At 36.3% G+C, this 22,820-nt stretch overlaps 2 protein-coding genes and 1 long non-coding RNA gene across 10 annotated transcripts; 2 read left to right on the forward strand and 1 right to left on the reverse strand.

The window, feature by feature from the left end:
• Nucleotides 1-7,968: 7,968 nt before the first annotated feature.
• Nucleotides 7,969-14,658, forward strand: LOC112292771 (fimbrin-1). Its single transcript, XM_090256539.1, has 14 exons — nt 7,969-8,434; nt 9,701-9,871; nt 10,048-10,289; nt 10,633-10,804; nt 10,958-10,996; nt 11,317-11,385; nt 11,562-11,678; nt 11,909-12,120; nt 12,393-12,554; nt 12,738-12,937; nt 13,046-13,197; nt 13,412-13,508; nt 13,739-13,830; nt 14,131-14,658. The coding sequence occupies exons 1-14, from the start codon at nt 8,342-8,344 to the stop codon at nt 14,299-14,301; spliced, it is 1,989 nt and encodes a 662-aa protein (XP_090112665.1). The 5' UTR covers nt 7,969-8,341; the 3' UTR covers nt 14,302-14,658.
• Nucleotides 14,659-15,655: 997 nt separating this feature from the next.
• On the forward strand, nt 15,656-20,335 carry LOC112292764 (uncharacterized). Of its 8 annotated transcripts, none has more exons than XM_090256540.1 (6): nt 15,656-15,821; nt 15,977-16,077; nt 16,436-16,624; nt 16,921-18,467; nt 18,710-18,984; nt 19,180-20,335. In XM_090256540.1, exons 4-6 carry the CDS (start codon nt 17,019-17,021, stop codon nt 19,667-19,669), a joined length of 2,214 nt encoding a protein of 737 aa, XP_090112666.1. In that variant the 5' UTR covers nt 15,656-15,821; nt 15,977-16,077; nt 16,436-16,624; nt 16,921-17,018; the 3' UTR covers nt 19,670-20,335. The 8 variants fall into 8 exon arrangements, with proteins under 8 accessions (XP_090112666.1, XP_024397344.1, XP_024397345.1 ...); XM_024541576.3 differs by having other exon boundaries at nt 16,942-18,467; XM_024541577.3 differs by having other exon boundaries at nt 16,953-18,467.
• Nucleotides 20,336-20,758: 423 nt separating this feature from the next.
• Nucleotides 20,759-21,603, reverse strand: LOC149987762 (uncharacterized). The gene is made up of 2 exons (XR_016506761.1): nt 21,268-21,603; nt 20,759-20,879 (listed from the first exon to the last, which is right to left on the reverse strand). It is a non-coding gene; the product is annotated as an uncharacterized LOC149987762 (long non-coding RNA).
• Between the last annotated feature and the right edge of the window lie 1,217 nt (nt 21,604-22,820).

Consider the following 22,820-nt stretch of genomic DNA (forward strand, 5'->3'; position numbering starts at 1 on the left):
AGAATCAAATTGATAAATCTCAAGAATCACCAACTTCAACTCATTACTTAACTGTACAAGTGATCCTTACATCCAAATTATTGAATAAATCATAATTTTTTTTTGTCATTTATTAAATATTTTAAAATTCAACTGCAAGCTTAATTAGTAGAATTACTTATCTTACCTTAAAATATTTACACATCCACAACTATGCAATACTTATATTTGTCATGGACATATATTTATTGTAATTGTTTTTTATGTAATATAAATAGGTATAAGTAAGTAAAAATAAATTAATTTCATGATATCTTTTAGAGAAGCTTCCTAGAAGTGTCATAGATGCCACTTTGACTTTACATATATTTGTAGTTGATTGATAATTTAAAAACTTGATCAACAAGTTAACCACCTACCACATATGTTGGTAGCTTGCGGAATAAGCTAACTATATAGCACCCATATAGAAAACTTGCCTTGTAAGCTAAAATATGTGTTGTGCAAAGTCAACACGTTTAGAAGGTCCTATAAAATATTGTTACATAGCTCTTAGATAGATAGTATATATAGAGATAAGAGTAAAGCCTTCTTCACTCTTATTAACTTCTTTCTTGCTTCTAGTCTAGTTTAAGAGTCTATAGTTTTTTTGACTTTTAGTAATAACCATTTCAATTTCTTTTTAATATATATATATATATATATATATATATATATATATATTTTATTTTTATTTTTTCATACTTCTTTGAGAAAAAGTCACTTGTTTATTTGCTTTCATCAAGTTTTTTTCCTTGATAGATTGACAAGAATATACTTACAATATTAAAGCTTTATCTTTTCTTGATTAAGAATGAATTACTTCTTTTTTTGATAAGACATAATCATATTAGAAGTTACAGATTACTTTCTTTTAAACTGATATTATTTTGAATATTTTTTTTATTCTCAAGTTCTTTTTCTTATTTGTCTTAAGCGATATTAGAATTTTTTTCCTTTTAAGTATTATTATGGTAGAGCTTGTCAAAATAAAGAGTGGAATGACACAAATGTAAGAACAATTGAGAAAGTTAATACTTGTAATGCATCAATTTAATTTACCACCACATCAAAGAACAAGAATGACAAAGATAGAGACATAGAGGTGATTGGAGCTTCTTCAATATATACACCAAATCATGTTCCTTTTCCTATAGTAGAACACTATTCAAGTACTAAAAAACCAAGAATTTTCTTACTTCAAAAGTTTGACAATACAAGATCAAAGTTTCAAGGATTCATCAATCAAGTATAATTGGCAATTCAACTTCAACTCTAAAGCTATTCAATTCCAGCATCACAAGTCAGGTTTATTGGAACACTACTTTTCGATTTTATGTTATCATGGTTTTTATTCTTTTTTCAACAATGTAATCTAATATTGGATAATTTGAAAGCTTTCTTGGAAAAATTTTGATTTATGTATAAAAAACATGATACAATTTATGTTGCAATAATTAAGATCTATATTTTGTAATAAAAAATCAATTTATAACATATTATGCTTTACAATTTTGACAACTTATAATCGATATCTAGTAAGATAATGTTCCATTCATTAGTCAATTTTTTTATAAATTACAATATGAAGTAAAGAAATTGATACTTAGTATTTTTGTTTTTCAAATATTGAATCAAATAATTGATTTTGCTATAAAATGTGACAATTGATTTTTTAAATTTTAGTCTAAAAATTACATAAGTAGGCTTCAATAATATTATAATTCAATGGCAATACCAACTTCTTTTCCTTACATTCCTTTAAAAATAGAAGATATGTAAATTGATACAATATATTTTAAATCTCTTATTGAACAAAAAAAAAAATTTATTATTGTCAAGAAGGATTGTGTTTATATTATAGAGAAGCAAAGCATATTGCTCAACATTGTCTAAAAAAGTGATACAATCATAAAATGATAAGTACAATTGTCAAAGAAGATAATATGTCAAAAAATAAGTTTGCCTAGCTACAATAAAGATTATGTAGCTAGAATCTTATACACCATCTAATGAAGGTCTTATTCTCTCCTCTAAAATCTTTCATTATTTTACAATAGATATTGGTTTAAGACCTAAACATCACAAAGTCCATACCTTATTAGATTCAATACCCTCAACTTATTTTTAGATAAAGACTTTGTTAAAAGACATAACATACTTTTAGTAAAAATAAAATAAAATAAAAACTTATTCATGTAGAAGTCCTAGATGGTCATTTCTTTTCTTTTAGAGACATTATTCATGAAACATTTTTTCTAAAAGTAATAACTAATGGTCATAGTAATTTTGTGATATTTAATATCATTAAATTTATTTCTAATCCAATCATTTTAAGTTTATTGTAGTTAAAAAAATACAATTCTTGAATAAATTGGATTTATTATAGTCTTATCTTTTTTAAAAGTATTACTAAAAGTTTAGTTAGTTAAATAAAAAGTCATAAATCTACTATAACCAAACCTGTATTTATAGGTGCAAGAACTTTCTTACATGTTGTAAAAAACATATCACCTTATATCATTTATGTAATTATTATTTTTAATAGTAGAAAGACTTCAAATGACATTCTCAGCCAATATCAAGATTTTTAAAATATATTTGAGAAGAAGAATGTAAGTACTGTTTTGAAATATTGTCTCTCTGACTACTCAATTGACCTTCAAGAGGGAGTTCAACCACGATTAGCACCAATCTATAATTTATCACAATATGAATTGAATGAATTTAAAGAGTATATTAAAGAAAATTTAGTGAAGAACTTCATATGCCATTCCAAATCTCTAACAAGAACTCTAATTTTATTTGTAAAGAAAAAAGATGGATCATTGCAGATGTGTAGTGATTATCAAGAATTCAACAAGATCACCATCAAGAATAGGTACCCACTATCTTTGAAATCTAAATTTCTTCATCAATTGAATCAAATTAAAATCTATATAAAAATAAATCTACGAGGGGCATATAATTTGATATATATTGAAGGAAGAAATAAATGGAAGACTGCATTTTGAATCAGGTACAAACATTTTGAATATAATGTCATGCCTTTTGGACTTACAAATGCACTAGTAGCTTTTTAATATCTAATGAATGATGTCTTTTAAGAATATTTAGATGATTTTATTATTTTTTATTTAGACAACATCTTAATTTATTTTAATAATACAAAATATGAACTTTATGTTTATTATGTATTATAAAAACTAAGAGATACAGGATTCGATGCTAAATATATATATATATATTTTATACTACTTAAGTTGACTTATTGAGATATATTATTTTAAATGATAGACTTGTGATGGATCTTAAGAAAGTTCAAACTATTATGGATTAGAAGTTTTCAAAAATGATAAGAGATATCTAATACTTTTTAAAATTTGCCAATTACTATTAGATCTTCATCAAAGAATTTTTTTAAATTGTAGATTTACTTACATTTTTGACTTATAAAGACAAATTTCAATGGAATCAAGAAGAAAAAGTAATATTTGAAGCTTTAAAATAATCTTTGTTTCTGTACTAATTTTATATTGCATCGACTTTTTTAAGTTATTTTTTATGAAAAAAAATGTATTAGACTTTGTTTTGAGTGCCATATTATCATAAATGGAAACAAATAATAAATTTCATCTAGTAGTTTTTTATTTTTTAAAATTTTTAGCAATAAAGATCAACTACAAGATCTACAATAAAAAAAACTTCTTGTAATTGTGGATTCATTTTAAAAATGGCACCATTATTTAGAAAGTACTCCTAGTTCAATCACTAAGTATATAGAGTACAAGAATCTTAAGTATTTTATGCCAACATACATTTTGGATCATTGACAAGCTCATTAGAATATGTCTTTGTCAAGATTCAAATTCAAGATTATTTATTGACCAAAAAAATAACAAGATATGTTAGATACATTCTTTAAATGATCTTACCTTATATCAAAAGAATGAGATGCTGCTTTTGATTAATTTTAGATAATTTTCTTAAAGCTAAAACATCTTCATCTTCAAGCAATGAAATCAATAGTAATTGTTAATTCAACTTTTATTAAGTAAATTCAATTATGTATATCTCTGATCTTCTTATTTTTAATATTAAGGAAAATCCTTCAAAGTCCCATGATACTTCTAAGTTTGAATTCAAGAAAAATCTACTATATTTTAAAGAGCACTTACATATTCCAAAAGATGAAGTTTGATTACATATTTTTTAAGCTCTTCACGACTTTTCAACAATAAGATATTTTGGATATAATATAACTTTGGAACTAATATCCAAGGATTTTTGATAGATTCCAAATATGGAAGATAGTTAAAGTTTTTGTACAATCTTGTGATATTTGCTCAAGATAAAAAATTCCTTGTTATTGACCTTATGGACTTCTTTAGCCATTATCCATTTTAGAATAACCATTTTCTTTTATTTCCATGGATATTATTATAAATCTTTCAAATTTCAAGTTATTATGATTCTATATTTGTAATAGTAGATTGTTTCACCATGATAGTATATTTTATAACATGTAAAAAATCTATCAAAATTTAAGAAATAGCCAAGTTTTTTCATAATAATATCTATTGTTATCATAAATTACCTAAGAATATTATATTAGGTAGGAAAACTTAATTTATATCAAGATTTTAGAAGATACTTTTTAAGATTATAAACATAAATATAAAACTATCTTTGGCTTTTTATTCTCAAATTGATGAACAAACAAAGCATGTAAATTAAGTTTTGGAGCAATATTTGTAGTATACCATCAACTATCGACAAGATGATTGGATAATTCTTTTACCATTAACAAAGCTTGCTTATAATAATATGATACATTTTTCTATGCAACAAATACCTTTCTTTACTAATTATGGTTATCTTTGATGGCTTGATGCTTTTGACTTTTCAAAAGTTGATAATCCTACAATAAAAGATTTACCAAATTATTTATCTGAGCTACATACAAAAATAAAGTCATGACTAAAAGAGGTTCAAGAACAACAAAAAAATAATAGGGATTCGTATTGCAAGCAAAAAAATTATTTCTACATTGGTGATAAGATATGGTTACTTTGTCATAATATTAAAACTATTTGTCCTTGTGACAAGTTGGATTATTATAGACCAAGACCATTTCTTATTTATGAATAAATCAATCTAGTTACTTATCAATTACATCTATTGGAGTCTATGAAATTCCATCCCATATTTTATATATCTCTTTTGGAGCTATAAATGACAATGAATATTATGGAAAGAAGACAAATACCACTGCCTCTTATAGAAATAGATAATAATCAAGAATTCAAAGTAGAAGAAGTCTTAGATTTGATGCAGCACCAACTAAGGTTGAAATATCTTATTCATTAGCTTGGATATGATATTAAAAAAATGTACATGGGAACTAGCAAATAATCTTATAAATGCAGCAAAAAAGGTCAAAGCTTTTGATCAACAATATCCATTAAAACTAAGATGAAGAATAACAAACATTTGCTACAAAAAAAATATAATTTAAAAAAGATTATATTCTATCTTTTATCCTTGTTTATAGTTTGTGTATAATTGTGGCATTAAGGAAATGGAGAACTAATAGCTAATAGATTCAAGTCAAGAGCCATCATTTATTGATTTATTGCATGAGACATTATGATTATCACAACCTTCAAGATAATGTAATAAGAATGAAGATCTTCAAAAGTGACATGTTCTTTTTCAAATATATGGCAAGATATAACATATAACTATTATAGCTTTTTTTTTTTATAAAATACCTCAATAGATATTATATTACATTTTAATATTATTTTTGCATCTTCAATACTTTTAAGAATATTTAAATACTAACATATATAAGTTTAGTACAAGATTTGTCAATACATGAACCAATCCATTTGTTTTTTTTAGGAATTTCACTTATTTATTACTCAAGTAATTGTCAAAGATTATAAATAAAATTTTATGTGTGGTAAAAGCTTTGAAAGAACAAAAAAATATTTTAAACTTAATTGCCTTTGATAAATACTTTATTCTAATTAAACCTATAATAAAGACATAATATTTAAATGACTATTATTCAAATACCAATAATTATATTCAAAATCTTATCAATATTCAAATTAAATTTTTATAATTATAGTTTTAATTTTTGTCTTTTTCAAAATCCTTAAAAAAAAAAATCAATAACTTATCTTAATATTAACTATCATGAATCACCTAAAAAAGTGTTGTAGAATCCAACTAACTCATACTATAAGTCTTATTAGAACTTATGATTAGGCACATGTTAAAATATTTTTTAAACCATCCTATTTGTTTTATAAACTAATGTGGCCAAAAGCTAATGGAAGCAATTTGTTGATATTTCCGAGTTTTTCCATGGCTTCAAAACTTAAAATTGTAAAACTTAAGGAAGATAACACTCTATAATTTTTAAAAAAGGTGCCACAATTTTTGAAAGCCTTGTAGAATTTAGCAAATTCTTCCATCCAACGACTTTATAAAAAATCTAATACACATGTTTATTCATTTTTATTTTATTTTATGTTTTTTAATCCAAAAATTTTAAAAAATTAACTTGAAGATTATTCAATTTGATTCCAAAAAGTATATTTTAAATTTTCTAAATTATGTATTCTTCAATTTGAATCTTATTGGAACAACCTAAATGTGTGTGGTTATTTAAATGTTGTACAAGTGCTATAAGTCTCTTTACTTGGTCAATCACAATGAAATTATTATTCCATATACATTTAGGATTTACAAATATTTTAGTGTCACTAAAGTTGTGGAAGGGTTGAACACCACTCCGTGATCTTTTTTGTTTAGTGTTATGTCATTCTTTAATAAAAAGATTATTTTTATTTTTATATTTTTATGATTGAAAAAAACTAGTGGATGAACATCAAGTTTATTATTATTTTTATCATTTTTTGTGGCAATCCCTTTAGTTCTATCATCTCTTCAAATTATATAGATAGGAAGCACAGGTACTTTAAAGAAAACATACTCATTTGCTATAATTAAGATAATTATATGTATTCAAAATGTACAAAAATGCTATAAATTTGTCTTCTTATTCTTTATCTTTTATCTTTTTTGAATTTTTATTCCACATCTATTCAACACAATTTCAAATACCAAAGAAAAGTCTTTCTTTTGATACTCCCAAGCAACAATTGACTTTCATAGCATATTGCAAACAACTTGATTGACCACACTTAGAAATTTCATGCCCTCAATCTGCTTCTCTTATGAAAAAAAAAAAAAAACCCAATTCAAAGGATCAACTCCAATACTTTTTCAAAAAGCAACTCTAAACTCAACAAAAAAAAAAAAAAGAAGAAAGAAAAAGAACGATTATAACCACAATAAATCAAACCCAAATGGTAAGTGGGGGAACAAATGCTTCCGAAACACAAATGGTGTGCAAAACAAACAAGAAAACGGGGACTCTCACAACATTTGTATGCGGGGATGATGACCATGAAATCCTCCCCTCCATGGACCCACAAGAGTAACCCTAAAGCAAGCACAAGTGGGGCATAGTCTTCCAATCACTCTCAGTGCACATGGCTTTAGACCACGTACGCAGTCCACCGCAACAGTTTTTTGTTTTTTTGTGCCAGCTGGATGGGCCACGGGCAGGAAGAACGGGCAGGGTAAAGGGCAGAAGGGCATAAGGGCAGACGAAAAAAATAAGCCGTCCCAATCGTCTCGCACCCGTGAGTCCTCGTCCATGTGCCACCTGTAGCCGCCCTGGGGAAGACAGGGCGGGTATGAATGCGAACACGAGTGGCACCCGCGACGGGTGACGGCGAGTGAAGAATAATTGAGAAGAGGGGTAGAAGGGGGATGAACGGGCCGGGTCTCCTCCGTGACCGGGTTCCTACCTTTGAAGCTGTTTGTAGCCCGTCCCCGCTCAAGCTGTTCAATCACCCGCCCCCGCCCCCCCTCCCTCGTCAAGGATTCACTCACACTCTGTCTTGGCCTCGCTCCCTGCTTTGCTTGCTTTGTTGCTTGCTTCATTGCTTGCTCGAGAGTGCGCCTCGCCACACAATCCTTGCGCTGGGGGAGGGAGGGGAGGGCAAGGGGACGAAGACGAGGACGGAAGGGAAGCGGTGTTACGGTGTAGTGGTTGTTTCTTGATTTGGAGGTAGTAGCAATGGGGCGAATACGGTGATGGATGGATTACAGGACGGACGGGACGAAGAAGAAGGCCTGAGATGATGTGATTGTGGCGTCGGAGTGTGGAGTGGCCGAGAGGAGAGGGCGCAGTGTTGAGGAGGTTGTGGAGATTGGATCTTGGAGATAGGCAGCAGATATGGCTGCGAATGGAGGTGTCGACGTGCAGGTGCAGGATGAGGCGCTGCGGACGTCGTACACGCCCAGCGAGATGCGTCACCTCAAGACTCAAGTGCGTGCCTGGTTGATTAATAATTCCCCTGGTTGAGTGAGGGGTGGGGGTGGAGAATTGGTGATTGGTTATGAGAATCGGTTGGCAGTTGCGTTGAATTCTGTGGTTGGGATGATGCTGGTTGGCTTGAATTTGGTTTTGGTCTCTTGTCTCACGTGTAGGTGCGAAATTTGTGACTTAATTTGATGCGTGAGAAGTTGTGATATGAGCGGGGGTTCATTAGCAGCTGGATATGTTTGTGGGGTTGGATGCTGTGAGCAGAGAGATTCTTAGATTGTGAGGTAGGGATGGAGGGTTAGATACAGTACGTGTTTGGTACATTTGGAAGATTGTTCACCCTGCTGCTCTGTGTTGGTGAAGGAAGCAAACCGGTGGCTGAGCTATGTACGATCTTGGCATATGTTTACGGAAGTGCAATTGTCTTTTTTTTTCTTTTTTCTTTTTTTCTTTTTTTCTTTTTTTTTTTTTTTTTTTTTTTTTTCTTTTTTTGGATGAAGCGGAGTGTTTACAATTCAATGTGGACAATGTGAAAATAGACTCGTAGTCTTTCTTTGAGCTCAAAAAGTTTCTTGTCTATCGTATGCCTCATTGCAATGAGGCGATAGAGTTTGCAATTTTAGAATTAGGTCTCACCTTCTCCTCGCGTCATCACTCGTACGGTGACACTTTCTGCCGGGGTGTCTTCTTACCCCTTACTCAAACATGTAATCAAGAATGTGTGCTTGATCCCTTACTGAGGGGATAGGAAACTTGCACAGTCCAGATCCAAGACTGAATTGGTAGCTCGTAGACATAAACCTCATTGGAGTCTAGTTTTGTTCCGAGCACACGCATTGTATTGTCATGTTATCGTGGCAAGAGGTGCATTTGTGTTTCTTCAAAGTGCCTGTGCTCTTCAGCGTGCCCATCTGCTGTAGGTGGTGAATTTACCAATTAGTGTCGTGATACCATTGTTTCGTTCACTGCGCCGAATTGCAGTGAATGTCGAGCAAGCCTTGGCCCGCGTGAATTTTATTCATTAAGTATTGATGGTTGACGAATCATCACTTGATTTTCATTTTTTATTTTTTTTTCTCACAATGCCTAAGCGTAACCTGATTCTTCACAGTTTGGGGAGTGATTTGAAGCCTCTCTAACTTCCTTTTATAAGTGTTGAATTCCATGTATAAATTGTGCTGGTTTCGATGCTGTGACAAGAAGTCGACATATTTTTAGCCTAAAATGTGCAGTCGAAGTTACTGATTCATTCTGTTCTCTGTTCTGCAGTTCGAGCTATTCAACACTGGGAAAACAGGAATTCTTACTGTAAATGAGTTGGAAGCAGGGATGAAAGTCTTGAAAACCCATCAGTCAGCGACCTTAAAAGAGGTTCAAGATATACTTACCAAGTATGACTCAAAGAAGCAAGGGGGACTTGACTTTGAAGATTTTTTACGAGTACCTCTCAGGCCCTATCCTTTTGCTTGTGCACAATCTTAAAGAACAGTTCATCAAACAATGGTCACTCAGATCACGATTCTCGGAATTGGTTATTTCGGATCCACTTACTGCTCTAAGAGATACTGATGTAATACAGCCACACCTGACGAAATACCACAAACTATTGAACACAGATGCAGATGGAGTTGCCCAAGGGAGGACGAGGGTTCAGGCAGAGTCCAGCAAAGGGAGATTCATCCTTCTTAACAAGTACAGCTACCACGTTGGTTCATACTATCAGTGATTCTGAGAAGAAGGCTTATGTAGACCACATTAACATGTACCTAGAAAAGGACCCCGTTCTTCAGCGGGTTTTGCCCATTGACCCATCAACGAATCAGTTGTTTGACATCATAAAAGATGGCATCCTTCTTTGGTGCGTAGGGTTTTCTTCTGTGGTCTGATCTGATGCTGAACTTGGATATCCGTTTTGCGTAGGGGAGCCTAGAATTTTTGTAGAGGCAAAGCGACATTTCCTTTCATTGTGGTTGGTTTCTGTTCAGGCTATTGCGGAGATTGAATTAACCATTTGATATTTTTAATTTTTTAATTTTTATTAATTTTAAAAATCTAGACCTGCTCTTACTTATAAGTCCAGAGAGACATCTTTGCTTAAGAAGGGGGAACTTCATTTGGAGTGTTGCTGCATTGGGATGAAATATTGAACTGAATTATTTACTCCTCGTCAGTTTTCTTGACAAAGATTTCAAATGGTGCAGTAAATTGATCAATGTGGCTGTTGCCGGTACAATCGATGAGAGAGCGATCAACATGAAAGAGAAGTTGAATCCGTGGGAGCGAATAGAGAATCACACCCTTTGTCTCAATTCTGCTAAAGCTATTGGTTGCTCTGTTGTCAACATTGGCACTCAAGACTTGGGCGACGGAAGGGTAATGACTAGTGCACGATTTTTACTAAGGATAGATGTAACGAATGTACGAAGCTTGTGTTGTTGGTTGTTAGCTGATGTTGGACATTTTAATGGTGTGACCATCCATAGTTGGTGCTTGATCTCATTAGTCATGATGTGTGGGTTGGTGCAGCCACATTTGGTGCTTGGCCTCATTAGTCAGATTGTGAAGGTATGTGTTACACGACTGTTCTGTGCAATGTAGGTTAATCACATGATGCTTAGTTGGCTGCCTAGCCACTGTAATTGAGTGTAAGATAGATTGCTGCTTATTGTCATTGCTGACTAGTCTTTGCTGATTTTAGGAACTATTGGTCATGAACAACTCTATTGGCTCTAAGTACTGCACAGTCCGTCGCTGGGTGGTAATGAGCGTTGTATGACGAGTCGTACTGGCTTAGGGGCTGTCTATTGGTATTCAGGTCAATTATATGCTGAAGAACCACATTATGGAACACAAATACTGAAGCTTTATGTCTTTTCTGCAAACAGATACAACTACTGGCAACAGTGAATCTGAAGCAAACTCCAGAGCTTGCTGAGTTGCTCGATGAAACCGAGGTCTGCACAATACCCATTTGTGCTTAATCGGTTATAGATGGAACTTACATTAAAATTGTTATCTTAGCCTAGCTAGATTCATGTATGCTGGACTGTTTGAATAATGTTCAGGTATTCTATATTGCACCCAAGCTGCTTAATGTTATTGCTATTATGTCTGTTGAGGATTATATTAGGAATTTGATGAGCTATGGAGCATGCCAGCTGAGAAAATCCTGCTGCGGTGGATGAATTTTCATTTGAAAAAAGCAGGCCATAAGAAGACCGTGTCAAATTTTACTACTGACGTAAAGGTAATTGTTTGGCTTTTATCTATTTGCGGTGGAATTCCGGAGCTTGTGCTAAATTGGAAAATCACATAGCACTGCTTGTTCATTGTGTCTCTTACTGTTGTGTTGGTGTTATGTTTTTGAACCATACTATTTTATTGTCTTCATCTCGATCAGTTATGTTGCAACCTCCTTTTGTTTTTCCTCCTCATTTCTGCCCATTGCTAAGAACCTGTACGAAACTATCTATTCAGGATGCCACAGCCTACTGCCTCCTTTTAAATCAACTGGCTCCAGAGTCCTGTTCGTTGGATCCTCTGCATATTGAGGATGTGTATGAGCGATCGAAGGCTGTTCTTGCACAAGCTGAGCGCATCAATTGTCGAAAGTACATCACTCCGAAAGACTTGGTTGAGGGCTCAGCCAATCTCAACCTTGCTTTTGTGGCACATCTGTTCCACACGAAGTGCGTTTTCATATCAATAAGTATCTCATGGATTTCGTCACGTTGGAATCTTTCAAAGTGTTAAGGGTTCCTATTGGGGATTCCATAGCATTGATGCCTCTAAAATCGCACGGATGGTTGTATACATGTGTTTGCAGGATAATCGTATATGTAGGATGTAAAACACGAGTTGTGGACTGGATTCATTAAGTTTAAGTCCAGACCCTAGAGCTTTATTAGGCATCGGTTTGCACTTGCAGTTGTTCTGATGTCCCTTACTGTTGACTATACAGAAATGGGTTAACTCAAGACACTTCTAAGTATGATTATGCTGAACTGCTTCAAGATGATGAGTACAAAGAAGCTTCAAGAGAGGAGCGCATGTATAGGACGTGGATCAACAGTCAAGGCACTGAGACTTTTGTCAGTTCTCTATTTGAGGACGTTCGAGATGGGTACGTGTTTTTATTGTAAAATCCCTCTCTCTCTCTCTCCCTCTCTCTCCCTCTCTCTCCCTCTCTCTTTATATATATATATATATATATATATTGGAGTTTTTTCAGCATCAATAATGTTGCCTAAGGTACCTCCACAAATAGATGAAATGACCTTTGGTTGTGAATTTGTTTTGTGATTAGGTGGGTATTGTTGGAGGCTTTGGACAAGGTCGCACCAGGTTCAGTTAATTGGAAGAGCGCCACTAGACCACCAATAAAGTGGCCCTTCAAAAAAGTAGAGAATTGCAACCAAGTTGTTGACATTGGCAAAAGGCTGAAGTTTTCACTTGTTAACATCGCAGGATTGGATATTGTTCAAGGCCAAAGAAAACTCATTCTGGGTAGGAAGTTCACGTTTGCATGTAATATTTGGTCAGTACAGTTCAGCTATGCTTGATAGAAGTTGGAATTTGAGAGCTAATGGGTACGCATGTTGAACATGCTCGCAGCGTATCTTTGGCAGTTGATGCGGTTCAGCATGCTACAACTACTTAAGGATCTGAAGCTACATGGACGAGAGGTTTCTGATGCAGATATAATTCACTGGGCTAATCTCAAGGTTAGAAATGTTGGGAAAACTTCTCGAATGGAGAACTTTAAGGTAACATGTGTACCTACTGTGTTTCCCAATTTTCCTAACTCCTATATATCGTTCAAACTTCCATTGTTCTAGGATACTGGTCATTGTTATTTTGAAACTAATCACCTTCTACATTAAATGTCTTAGAATTATCTTTCTCTTTCACCTCCTGCCCCTGGAGTTGCTTTTACATGCTAAGCATACCATATTTATTGCTCTTGGATTGTGTATGCAGGATAAAAGTTTGTCTACAGGATTGTTCTTTCTCGATCTTCTGGGTGCAGTAGAGCCGCGAGTAGTGAACTGGACTTTGGTGACCAGGGGAGTGACAGGTGACTTACTTGATTTTAGTTTATAAATTTTTAATCCACGTTAGGGAACTCTGACATAAACATTTCAATGTCTGGATAAACATGAGCAGTGTAGGTTGCACTCTTACATCACGTAGCAGCTTCTAGTTGTTTATGAAAAATGGTGTTTGCATTTGCTAATTGCTGAATCGATTTCCTATGCCTGCTTGCTTTTTCTTCAAATTCACTGAGTATTCTGCTTATGTTTACAGACGAAGAAAAGCGAGTTAATGCTACTTACATCATCAGTATCGCACGAAAGCTGGGATGCTCGGTTTTCCTTTTGTGGGACGATATTGTTGAGGTGAGCACCTGAGTCCGGCAAGGTTAGATTAAGGCTCTAAGAATTTCTATGGATGGAATTCCTGTCGTGTGCAGTTCTGGATTGTTTTGGACATATATCTCTGGATCTTGGTTTCATGACAAAGTGCTAGGCATAATCTTGTATCGTTGATTTCAATTTTTGTTTTATTGCAGTTAACTGTGAATTATACCAGACCCCACACGTACCCTTTTTCTTGTCCAATGCTCATTGTGGGAGACTTTTTATGCGAGTATTTCATTTCTTGAGAGGTTAATGATTCTATTTAAAATCTGTTCACAGGTTCGGCCCAAGATGATATTGACACTAACGGCAAGCATCATGCTATGGAACTTGGCAAATAAGGCTTCAAAGGAGTCTGAGACCAGTGCATCCTTAGGAAAGTGGGCAGCTGCGGTCTCTAAGATTGACGCCACCAACAAGTTCGGGAATTCGTTGCGTACTTCTGTTTAGATTGGGTAGAAAATGGACAAATTACTGATATTGGGGGAGTGTCTCATGGGGTGCACACCATTTGTATTTATTGATTTTCGCCTGTAGATTTTCTGGGCATCTTTAGAAGTCCACCGACCATTCCCCATTTAACTCTGATGAGTTGAACTTACGACGACTCTTCTTGTTGCCGAGTGCATCCGCTCTCAAGATGCACTGAAGCCTACTCCGCTTTATGTTATACAGCGGGGCTCCGGGAAGTCTCTTAATGAGAATTCATGTAACTCTACTTTATCATGAAAATGGCATGAGTCTGCACAGAAGTATCTGTCTGCCAGTACCTCAGCAAGATGAAGTTGCATCGCAACAATTGACTCACGTTTCTTGCGCTAACCAGTACATCAGCGCATCTTCAGAGCTTGTTGTTGTTCAGCAACTGGAAGGTATTGAGAGCCACAAGTGTTGCAAGATGTTTCCATGCCATGTCTTAAATGATTATAGGACATGGTGGTGTGGTCTCGATTAGTGGAATTGTCCTAGCTTATGTGATCGCTAGCAAATTCCCAATGAACTGTATCATAATCTAATTTTCAATAAGCAGCAGAACTTTTCAAACTTGCCATCAAAACCACAATCTTGAATCTTGAATCTTTTAAATTAATTATCTTTAAGCACATATAACACTTCTTCCACACAACTTTAACATCTGAATTTCAAAATATAAAACATAAAATTTTGATACAAAATAAAAAATTAAGCGTTGAATTTCTTGAGGATGCATTTTTAGTAAAAATATTTACATTATTATACATGTAAAATTAATAAATATATAGGGTATTCAAAAGCATAAACTTAAACTGTAAAGTTACTAGATTCAATAAATAATGCTGAGATTTCCTTATACAACAGGGTTCTACTGACATTAGTTTGTTCAGAGTGATTTAAATTACAAATTATCTTACTAAAAACCAGCTTTTTAATCAACAAACGTGTGCTCTACTCAATTATTTGAAACGATTACAAGATTGAGACTATAAAAAAACAAAAATATTAATAATATTATTAATAATAGAAATAAAATGGCTTGAGTAATCCCCCAAGGATTGAAATTATAAACCTAGTTTAAGCGGTTGAACCGAGAGTGTCAATGCAGTAAAAGTTGGAACCCTCAGGACGGGCAGCCCATAAACGAGATTGAAACCCTGCATGAGAACTAAGTACGGTTCATGACCTGATTGAGATTGAGGCTTGGGTAAACCTGAGTGAGAACTAGGCATAGGTTATGAATGGGTTGAGATGGAGGCCCGGGGGAGCATCAGGGTTGCTGTCTCTCTCGCTCGCCGGTGCCAGGGCCCTGACATTCCGAAAAGGATGTTAATTTCGACGTCCGTCAGCGATAGTCACCGTCGTCGGTTCCATCGATCTTGCATTTTGCCTGCATTACAACCAATTTTTGTGCTTCTCATCGGGGTTTATGTACCGAGGTTTCCGCCTATAATGAGGTCTGCAATCGTCTGCTTGCGAAGGAACTGCGAAATTCGGTGAGTTTCTGACCCTTCGGCGTTTTCTAGTTCGCAGACCTTCGTTCACCGCAGTGTAACTGAAGGCTAGCATGCGAGGACACATTTTTTGCGTAATGGAAATTTCTATGCTATGCTGTTGCATTTTGGAATAAATTTTGCTATCGAAACTGCAGGATATTGTTACGAAGCTGCGTAATTTTGGATTGGCTTCAGTGGGTCAGTTGATTTCCTTCTCCTGTGCGCTATAGACTTTTTGGTCTTTGGGACGGTGAGGGTACGTGCCAGTGTCTACTTGATATAGCATTCTCCCGAGTGTCTGAAACATCTGAGTATCTGGAGTTTCTTTTCTTATGTTTCTAACAAGTCCGTTAAGTGAGTATTTACACCGTCTTGTCCTTTTCTATTTTCTAATTTCTATTTTATTTTATTTTTCACTTTATAACTAGGTCTTTGAGGTAGCTGTAGTTGTGTGGGACACTGAGACATCAGCCAAATTTCTCGATCTTCGGAAAATATGTATTTTATTTTAGATTCCGTTGCATATTCATTTAAGTTCATTACATGAAAATATTATTGAATTGAATTACAATGAGTGTTATGGCCTGAAGGGTGCTCTCTGTGATGCGATCCAGTCTGATATTCGCGTCAAGGAGATTTAGATGATCGAGTGTTTTGGACATGGCTACATATCACTCATCAGTTGAAGTGCTTCTCTCCTTTGCTGGTGGATATTGGGATTGGAGCCAGAAATGCAAACGAGCTCTGTATTCCGATATTTAAACATGGAGAACCCAAAAGTACATTACTTTCTAGGGATATATGTAAGTCGCCGTGTCTCCTTCAGCTTTAATGACAAGTTCTTGTGTTTGGAGCTGATCAATCCACGCACCTTTTCTTCGCATTGGTGTATCCTGTGGCATGTATCAAGTTGCTGTTGACGTTTCCCATCATAAAGAGCGATCTCTAGCATTCAGCAGAGAACGAAAAATTAGATTGAATTCTACCTTATGAGCAAGATGTTGGATGTCACTCTTTCTTTGGTGGAGCATGTGTAATAGTTATAAAAATGATCTAGTTGTAAGATGTTTGTTATGGTGGGTCTGCATGAATCGATTAGAATGAAGAAGCATGGTTTCAGCTTCGCTGCAGGCTGCAAAGGGCTTGGTAGTGGAGTAATAAAAGCGAGAGGAATTGGGTTCCAGATTTTCTTTCACAATGGTACTTCCACAAAAGGCCAAACACAATCATTTTTACGAAGGCAATACCAGTGAAGGCAATGTTAGCTACACTGTCATCAAAGTGGCTTACGATCCTCAGCCGAAAAGACTTAAAGCATTACATCAATTAGGACATGTGAAGGAGGAAGTCGAAGAAGTTCAGAACCTTGTACCTGAAAATTTTGAAGCAACGAAGCAAGAATGTCCTTTAGAGCTCAAGAATATCGAAGCGGAGCATTCGCCAGGTTGTGTTTCCGGATTAGACGAGAAAGTCCCTTTGGAGGGAAAAATTGTCGAAGTGCCAGAATCTGTAGGTGGTGCAGAGGAGACAGTTGAATTGGAGGACACAATAACTGAATACGAGAAAAAAAGGTTGCAGAATGTGCTGCGGAACCAGCAATTCCTTCAAAGTCTTGGGATCTTTAACACCAAGACCAGCTTGGAACTTCGGACTCCGAAGAGGACTTGGACGAAGTACATTCCTCCTCCTGACAAGCCTCTGCGACGAAGTTTTCGTCCTCGAATTCCTTCACGGAGGAATTCTTTTCCAGATGAATACACTGTGAGGAAAAAGGTTCCCGCTGTGACTGCAGTCAGTGGAAAGGAGAAGCTTTTGTTGGATGTAGAAGTCGCCATAAAAGATAAGCGTTTATTGGAAGAGGAAGTCTGTGTGAAAGAGAAGCGTTTGTCAGACATAGAAGCTTCCGTTAAGAAAACAGGTCGAGATGTCGAAAGGATAAGCCCAGGAATCAGTAGCGGAATAGAACGGACAGTTGAGTCGAAGGGTAAATTAACGAAATATGAGAAAAATAGGTTGCAGAATGTGCTGCGTAACCAGCAATTCTTACAAAACCTTGGGATCAACACCAAGCGCAACTCAGTGGTTCGACCTTTAAAGAAGCCCTGGGCTAAGCACTCTCCACCTGAAGGGCCTTTGCGGCGAAGCGTCCGTGAAAAAATCCTTTCACGGAAGAAGCTTCTCTCAGATGCTGGTTACACTGGTGGGAACGCAGCTTTCAACTTGAATCCAGTTAGTGACAGGGAAAAGTGTCCGTTATTTAAGACGTACACATGTGCAGCTGACACATCTCCTTTTCAATGTGATGATCTAATTTCTGTAGACTGGTCTAATGTTGTGGGTTTCCAAAATAAAGAGACCCTGGTGGATTCATCGCTGGATGAAATCTCCAGCATGGATCATATACTAACTGAAGGGGCGACGGGCTTACTGGTAGCAGCCGATAGCCACAGCAGATTTGCAGTTTTCGAGACAAATTCGGCCTCAAATCTTACTTCAGGGTCCATCCGTGTTTCTACAAGGTTAGAGAGAGTGGCCATTGAAGGTGATCGTAAAAGAGCTAGTCTTTGTTCGTGGAAGAGACCGGAAGGGTTCACTTTCGGAGGTTTTGTGCACTCGGAGATACAGTTTCTATCTCAGCAGCCTCAGGTTCTGGCTCAACTGCCTGTCACACGTGGACATGTTTTTTGAGCTGTATCCGAATGCTTGCTAGGTTTTTGATATGTTAATTGTTGTTTCTGACGAGCATCTTTTAATGCCACCTTTGCAGATGTTTTGTGCGCAACAAACTGGTGCAACAATTTTTACTTGAAAATTCAGATCAGTTTTAGTTCTTGTCTTCGGCTTGCAATAGTTTCAAAGTTTATTACTGAAATTCGGATGACGTGTAGGAGAGGAATCTTCTACTTTCAAGCGCACCAGGTGCGAGTTTAATCCTCTGGGACGTGAACAAGCAGTGTCGTGGACAGACGCAACCTCGTGCTAAGGCGAGGTGCGACAACCTTCATTCCAAGGACATCCTGGGGATGCATGAATTAGATGGCCAAATTGCGACAGTATCTTACGATTCATCACTTGTACAATCCACGATCACAGAGGCGGGAATCGAAAAGAAAAGAGTCATCACAGGACATCATACGGGTACCATTAGAGGCGTGCGATTCAGGTGCTACAATATTTCACTTGTGTCACTTCAGGCTACAAAGCATTACACAAATCCGTCATGAACTATAAACCTCAATCGCTTTCTGTACCAGTTGCTTGCTGATTATGATGATTGCATAATTGCCTCGAAGTCTTGGACAACTTGTTGCTTAATGCTTCAAATAGACTTACATGTGTTACCACGTCATGCTTGCAGGGAAGGCAACATTCTTGCCGATTGCGGCACAGACACTCGAATCTGCATCTTAGATCTGAGGATATCGGATCCGTGCGTCTTAACTATCAATTGCTTGCGTAAAAAAGCAGTCGAAGTGGTTGAATGGAGCCCCATACAAGAGCATCTCCTTCTTTCAGCATCCAAGGGCCCTCATCTTCTTGTTCACGACATTCGGAGCTGTGCAGCACCACTTTACACCTTGACAGGACATATCCAGGTCGTCTCCAGAGCTAGAAAATACAGGCCTGCATTTGTTGGAGACGGAAGCATGGTCGCAACTCCTGGAGAAGGCTCCAATATGCTCACGCTTTATTCCCTCAATACAGGCAAGATTATAAGCCAAGGATTTTTGGGTTTTGATCCCACCTACGTCATGGGCAGTAGACGGACTAAGGGTAATAGATTGAACATTTGGGTTCAGGGCCCTAAACACGGCTCTATTGTACAGTTAAGTCCTATTTTCGAATAGTCAACAGGAGAAACATGGACGAAAGATTTCCACGTGTCAAGTTCCCTCATGTGGCAGAATTCTGAAGACGCAAGGAAATTCATCTAATTTAAAAAAACATTTATCTCACCTTTCTGCTCAGATCACAGCTCGTGAAGCAGGTCCTACTTTTGGGGGGGGGGGGGGGGGGTGGGTAGCAAGCTTGCCACTTTAGAGATAATCTTCTCATCTTCTCGTACTCTCAGATACTAATCTTGGTGGGAGAAAGTGTCGAAGAAATCTGAGATCCCTGTTTGGAGCATGTCAATTTCAACAGTCTCCTTGCTTCTACTTCACCAGGTGATATTCATCGGATACGCATTACAACCCTTGAATTGATGAAATGAGATTAGTCATTCTCCGACCTTCAAGCCTGAGCTTAGCACCATTCTCTTTAATATCAAGTTGATTTGCCAAGTGACGCTATCTTTGTAAACGTTGGACAGCTTCTGAACCCGCCAACCACCCAATACTTACAGATAGTTTTTTCAGTATTGAGGAAGAAATTTGTCAGTTACAAGTTATCTCTAGCCTACATTGATACGTAGTACAGATGTTGGTTGAACATTTGAAGAGGTTCACTGTTGTGTTTCTTTTATTTCAGTTTTTAAAAATAATCATGACTGCTTTCATTGCGTTTTATTGTAATTTTAGACGAGCTTCAGATCAAGCCAGTGTGTTGGATTTCAGAAACAGTCAGTGCTTGGAGTCATTGCCAATGTATTGTAAAAAGTCATGCCTACCATATAATTGATTGGTGAAGCGTGGCAATTGCAACACTGCAGAATGGTAGACTAAAAGAGAATGAGATCCTCTGTATGGTAGACATGGTACTTGATGATGTTGCCTCAAATATTCAAGCATTCATTACATATCTACGTACATTCAAATAAACCTTCCATATCATTATGCCTAATCGAATATCATTATGATACCGGGGAGCTTTTTTATTGCATTAATTAATTGGTTTCGATAGATTCGGATTTACGAGTCAAAGAAGCTTCGACGCATCAGGAGGTCTGGAGGCTGCTGAGGACGCTCACTGAACCCACAGCAATTAAACACAGGGAATGCTTGCTCACTAATTTTTTTTATTTGAAATTTTAAAATCCTTATCGTAAATTTTTCTGCCGTTGCTGGTATAGAATTTGTATCCGGTTCTACCACCTGTCATTGTGTGAATCACCCTGTTCTGCACAGTACCACAATGTGCACGTCTAGCTATCATCAATTTTAACAGAGTGATCAATCTTTTTGGTCGTTGATTGACTTAAGTTTAAATGCTGCATGTGCATCTAAAATCTTTATCTTCATGGCTTTCTAAAGCTTAGCAGCATAAAATTAAGGTTCGAAATAACAATTTTAAAAATGAACATTGTAAAACTGCAATAGATGGAATTGTTTGACATGAAAAGTGAAAAAATTGAATGTTGAAATTTTCTTGAAGGAAATGAAAAGTAGCCACCTGTAAATGATTGTAGTCTAGTATTACGAAATTATCAGATTGCACAAATGTTTCTATTATTTATTTATTTATTTTTATTATTATTGTAATGCTCAATTTTCAATTTGTTGAATACATGTCGGTTAATATTTTTCAATAGTCCCAGTAAAGAAACAGGGGTCAGTTCCTTCCAGAACCATCACTGGATTGTCTTTGTGTCTGGGGCTTCTTCATGTACCCTCCTCTTCCTTCTCCTCCTGGAAGTGACACAACCCAGCTCTGCTCTGCTCACTCTCTCACTCACTCAGGCAGGCAGGATCCCACACAACATACATGGTACCACACCTCCCCTACAAAGTTCTTCCTCTCGCTCACACTCACACTCACTCATTCTCTCTCTCTCTCTCACACACACACACATATATATATATGTATTATACAGTAGTAAAACTAACTGATTTTAACTAACTAAGTTGGATCCCTGCAAGGGGGTCAGCAACCCACCACCCTACTCCCCTCCACTCCTACTCCCCTCCTCAACTGTACTCTACTACCCACCTCCTACCTCCCTACAGACAGACTCATTCATGATCCTATTCTGAACTCTGGTGGTGGAGGGAAGGAAGGGAGGGAGGCCACGTGGGATTGCACGTGGGATTGTGCTGAGGTGGCTACCTGGATTTGATGAGGACACGGGTGGAGAGGGGGAATATATCAGTGGAGGAGAAGGAGAAGGAAAACAAAGGGAAAAGGGCTGAACTCCCCCTAAATCCAAGCCCATGCCCAAGCCCAAAGGGAGGGAAGAAAGGAGAACTTACTTACTTACTTACTTACATGGGGGTGGGGAGGGTGCCTCCTCCTCCTCCTCTGCAATCATGGATTGGCCATAGCCCTGCCCTCGCCCCTGCCCTCATCATGATTATTGCTTGTTCCCTCCCTCCCCCTCCCTCCCTGTTGTTGTTGTTGTATATTAAAGTAAAAGTAAAAGTAAGAATCCTTTCCCTTCCCCTTTCCTATCCCTTTTTGTGGTGGTTTGTTATTTGGATGTGAGAGTGAGTGGTTGGTCTTCTACTGCCCCCCTGTGATGGATGTGTCTCCTTAGCTTTACATCCATCCATCCATCTATCCATCCATCCATCCATCGACTCTTCTAAGTCAGTCATCATCCATCCCCTTTTCGTTCCAATGTGCTTAAGTCTACATGATTGAATACTGGACTTATGATTGGGTGGATAAGCTTTGTTGAAGGATCATTTTGGGCTGCAACAACCCATTATTCTGTTAAGTGTGTATGTGTGTGTGTTTGTGTTTGTTTGCACACTAGCATGGGAGCCTACTTTTTTATATTTGAAAGTGAGTTTGTGACTGCAATAGCTGTGTTGGGTTTCAATTTTAAGATATGGAAAGTGGTCCCCATTCCATTTCAAAGAGATGGGATCTTGTGGATAGAAAGCAAGTGAAGTAAAGCTGAAGCTTATTATTATTCTTATTCTGCCAGGTGAAATACACACACAGAACTCTTGCCCTACGTGTCTGTGCACATGTATACAATCAAACAATTCTTCAAAATGTGAAAAATGTGAATCTAGAATTATTTTTGTGACTTACTTCCACCTTCACCAAAATAAATACCAATAAGTGCAGCTACCCAATCAGTCTATGTAAGTTTGTATGTGTGTGATTTTTATG

The sequence above is a fragment of the Physcomitrium patens genome, chromosome 15 (assembly GCF_059467195.1).
Source record: "Physcomitrium patens ecotype Gransden chromosome 15, ASM5946719v1, whole genome shotgun sequence".
Taxonomy (NCBI): Eukaryota; Viridiplantae; Streptophyta; class Bryopsida; order Funariales; family Funariaceae; genus Physcomitrium; species Physcomitrium patens.

What these genes read in the sequence shown, in the direction of transcription:
- LOC112292771 (XM_090256539.1), top strand. Translation starts at nt 8,342, where the DNA reads ATGGCTGCGAATGGAGGTGTCGACGTGCAGGTGCAGGATGAGGCGCTG. An exon ending in AAAGATGGCATCCTTCTTTG is followed by an intron (nt 10,290 to 10,632) that starts GTGCGTAGGGTT and finishes CAAATGGTGCAG; the next exon opens with TAAATTGATCAATGTGGCTG. An exon ending in CCAAAGAAAACTCATTCTGG is followed by an intron (nt 12,938 to 13,045) that starts GTAGGAAGTTCA and finishes ACATGCTCGCAG; the next exon opens with CGTATCTTTGGCAGTTGATG.
- LOC112292764 (XM_090256540.1), top strand. Translation starts at nt 17,019, where the DNA reads ATGGTACTTCCACAAAAGGCCAAACACAATCATTTTTACGAAGGCAAT. An exon ending in TTCTATCTCAGCAGCCTCAG is followed by an intron (nt 18,468 to 18,709) that starts GTTCTGGCTCAA and finishes GATGACGTGTAG; the next exon opens with GAGAGGAATCTTCTACTTTC. An exon ending in ATTAGAGGCGTGCGATTCAG is followed by an intron (nt 18,985 to 19,179) that starts GTGCTACAATAT and finishes TCATGCTTGCAG; the next exon opens with GGAAGGCAACATTCTTGCCG.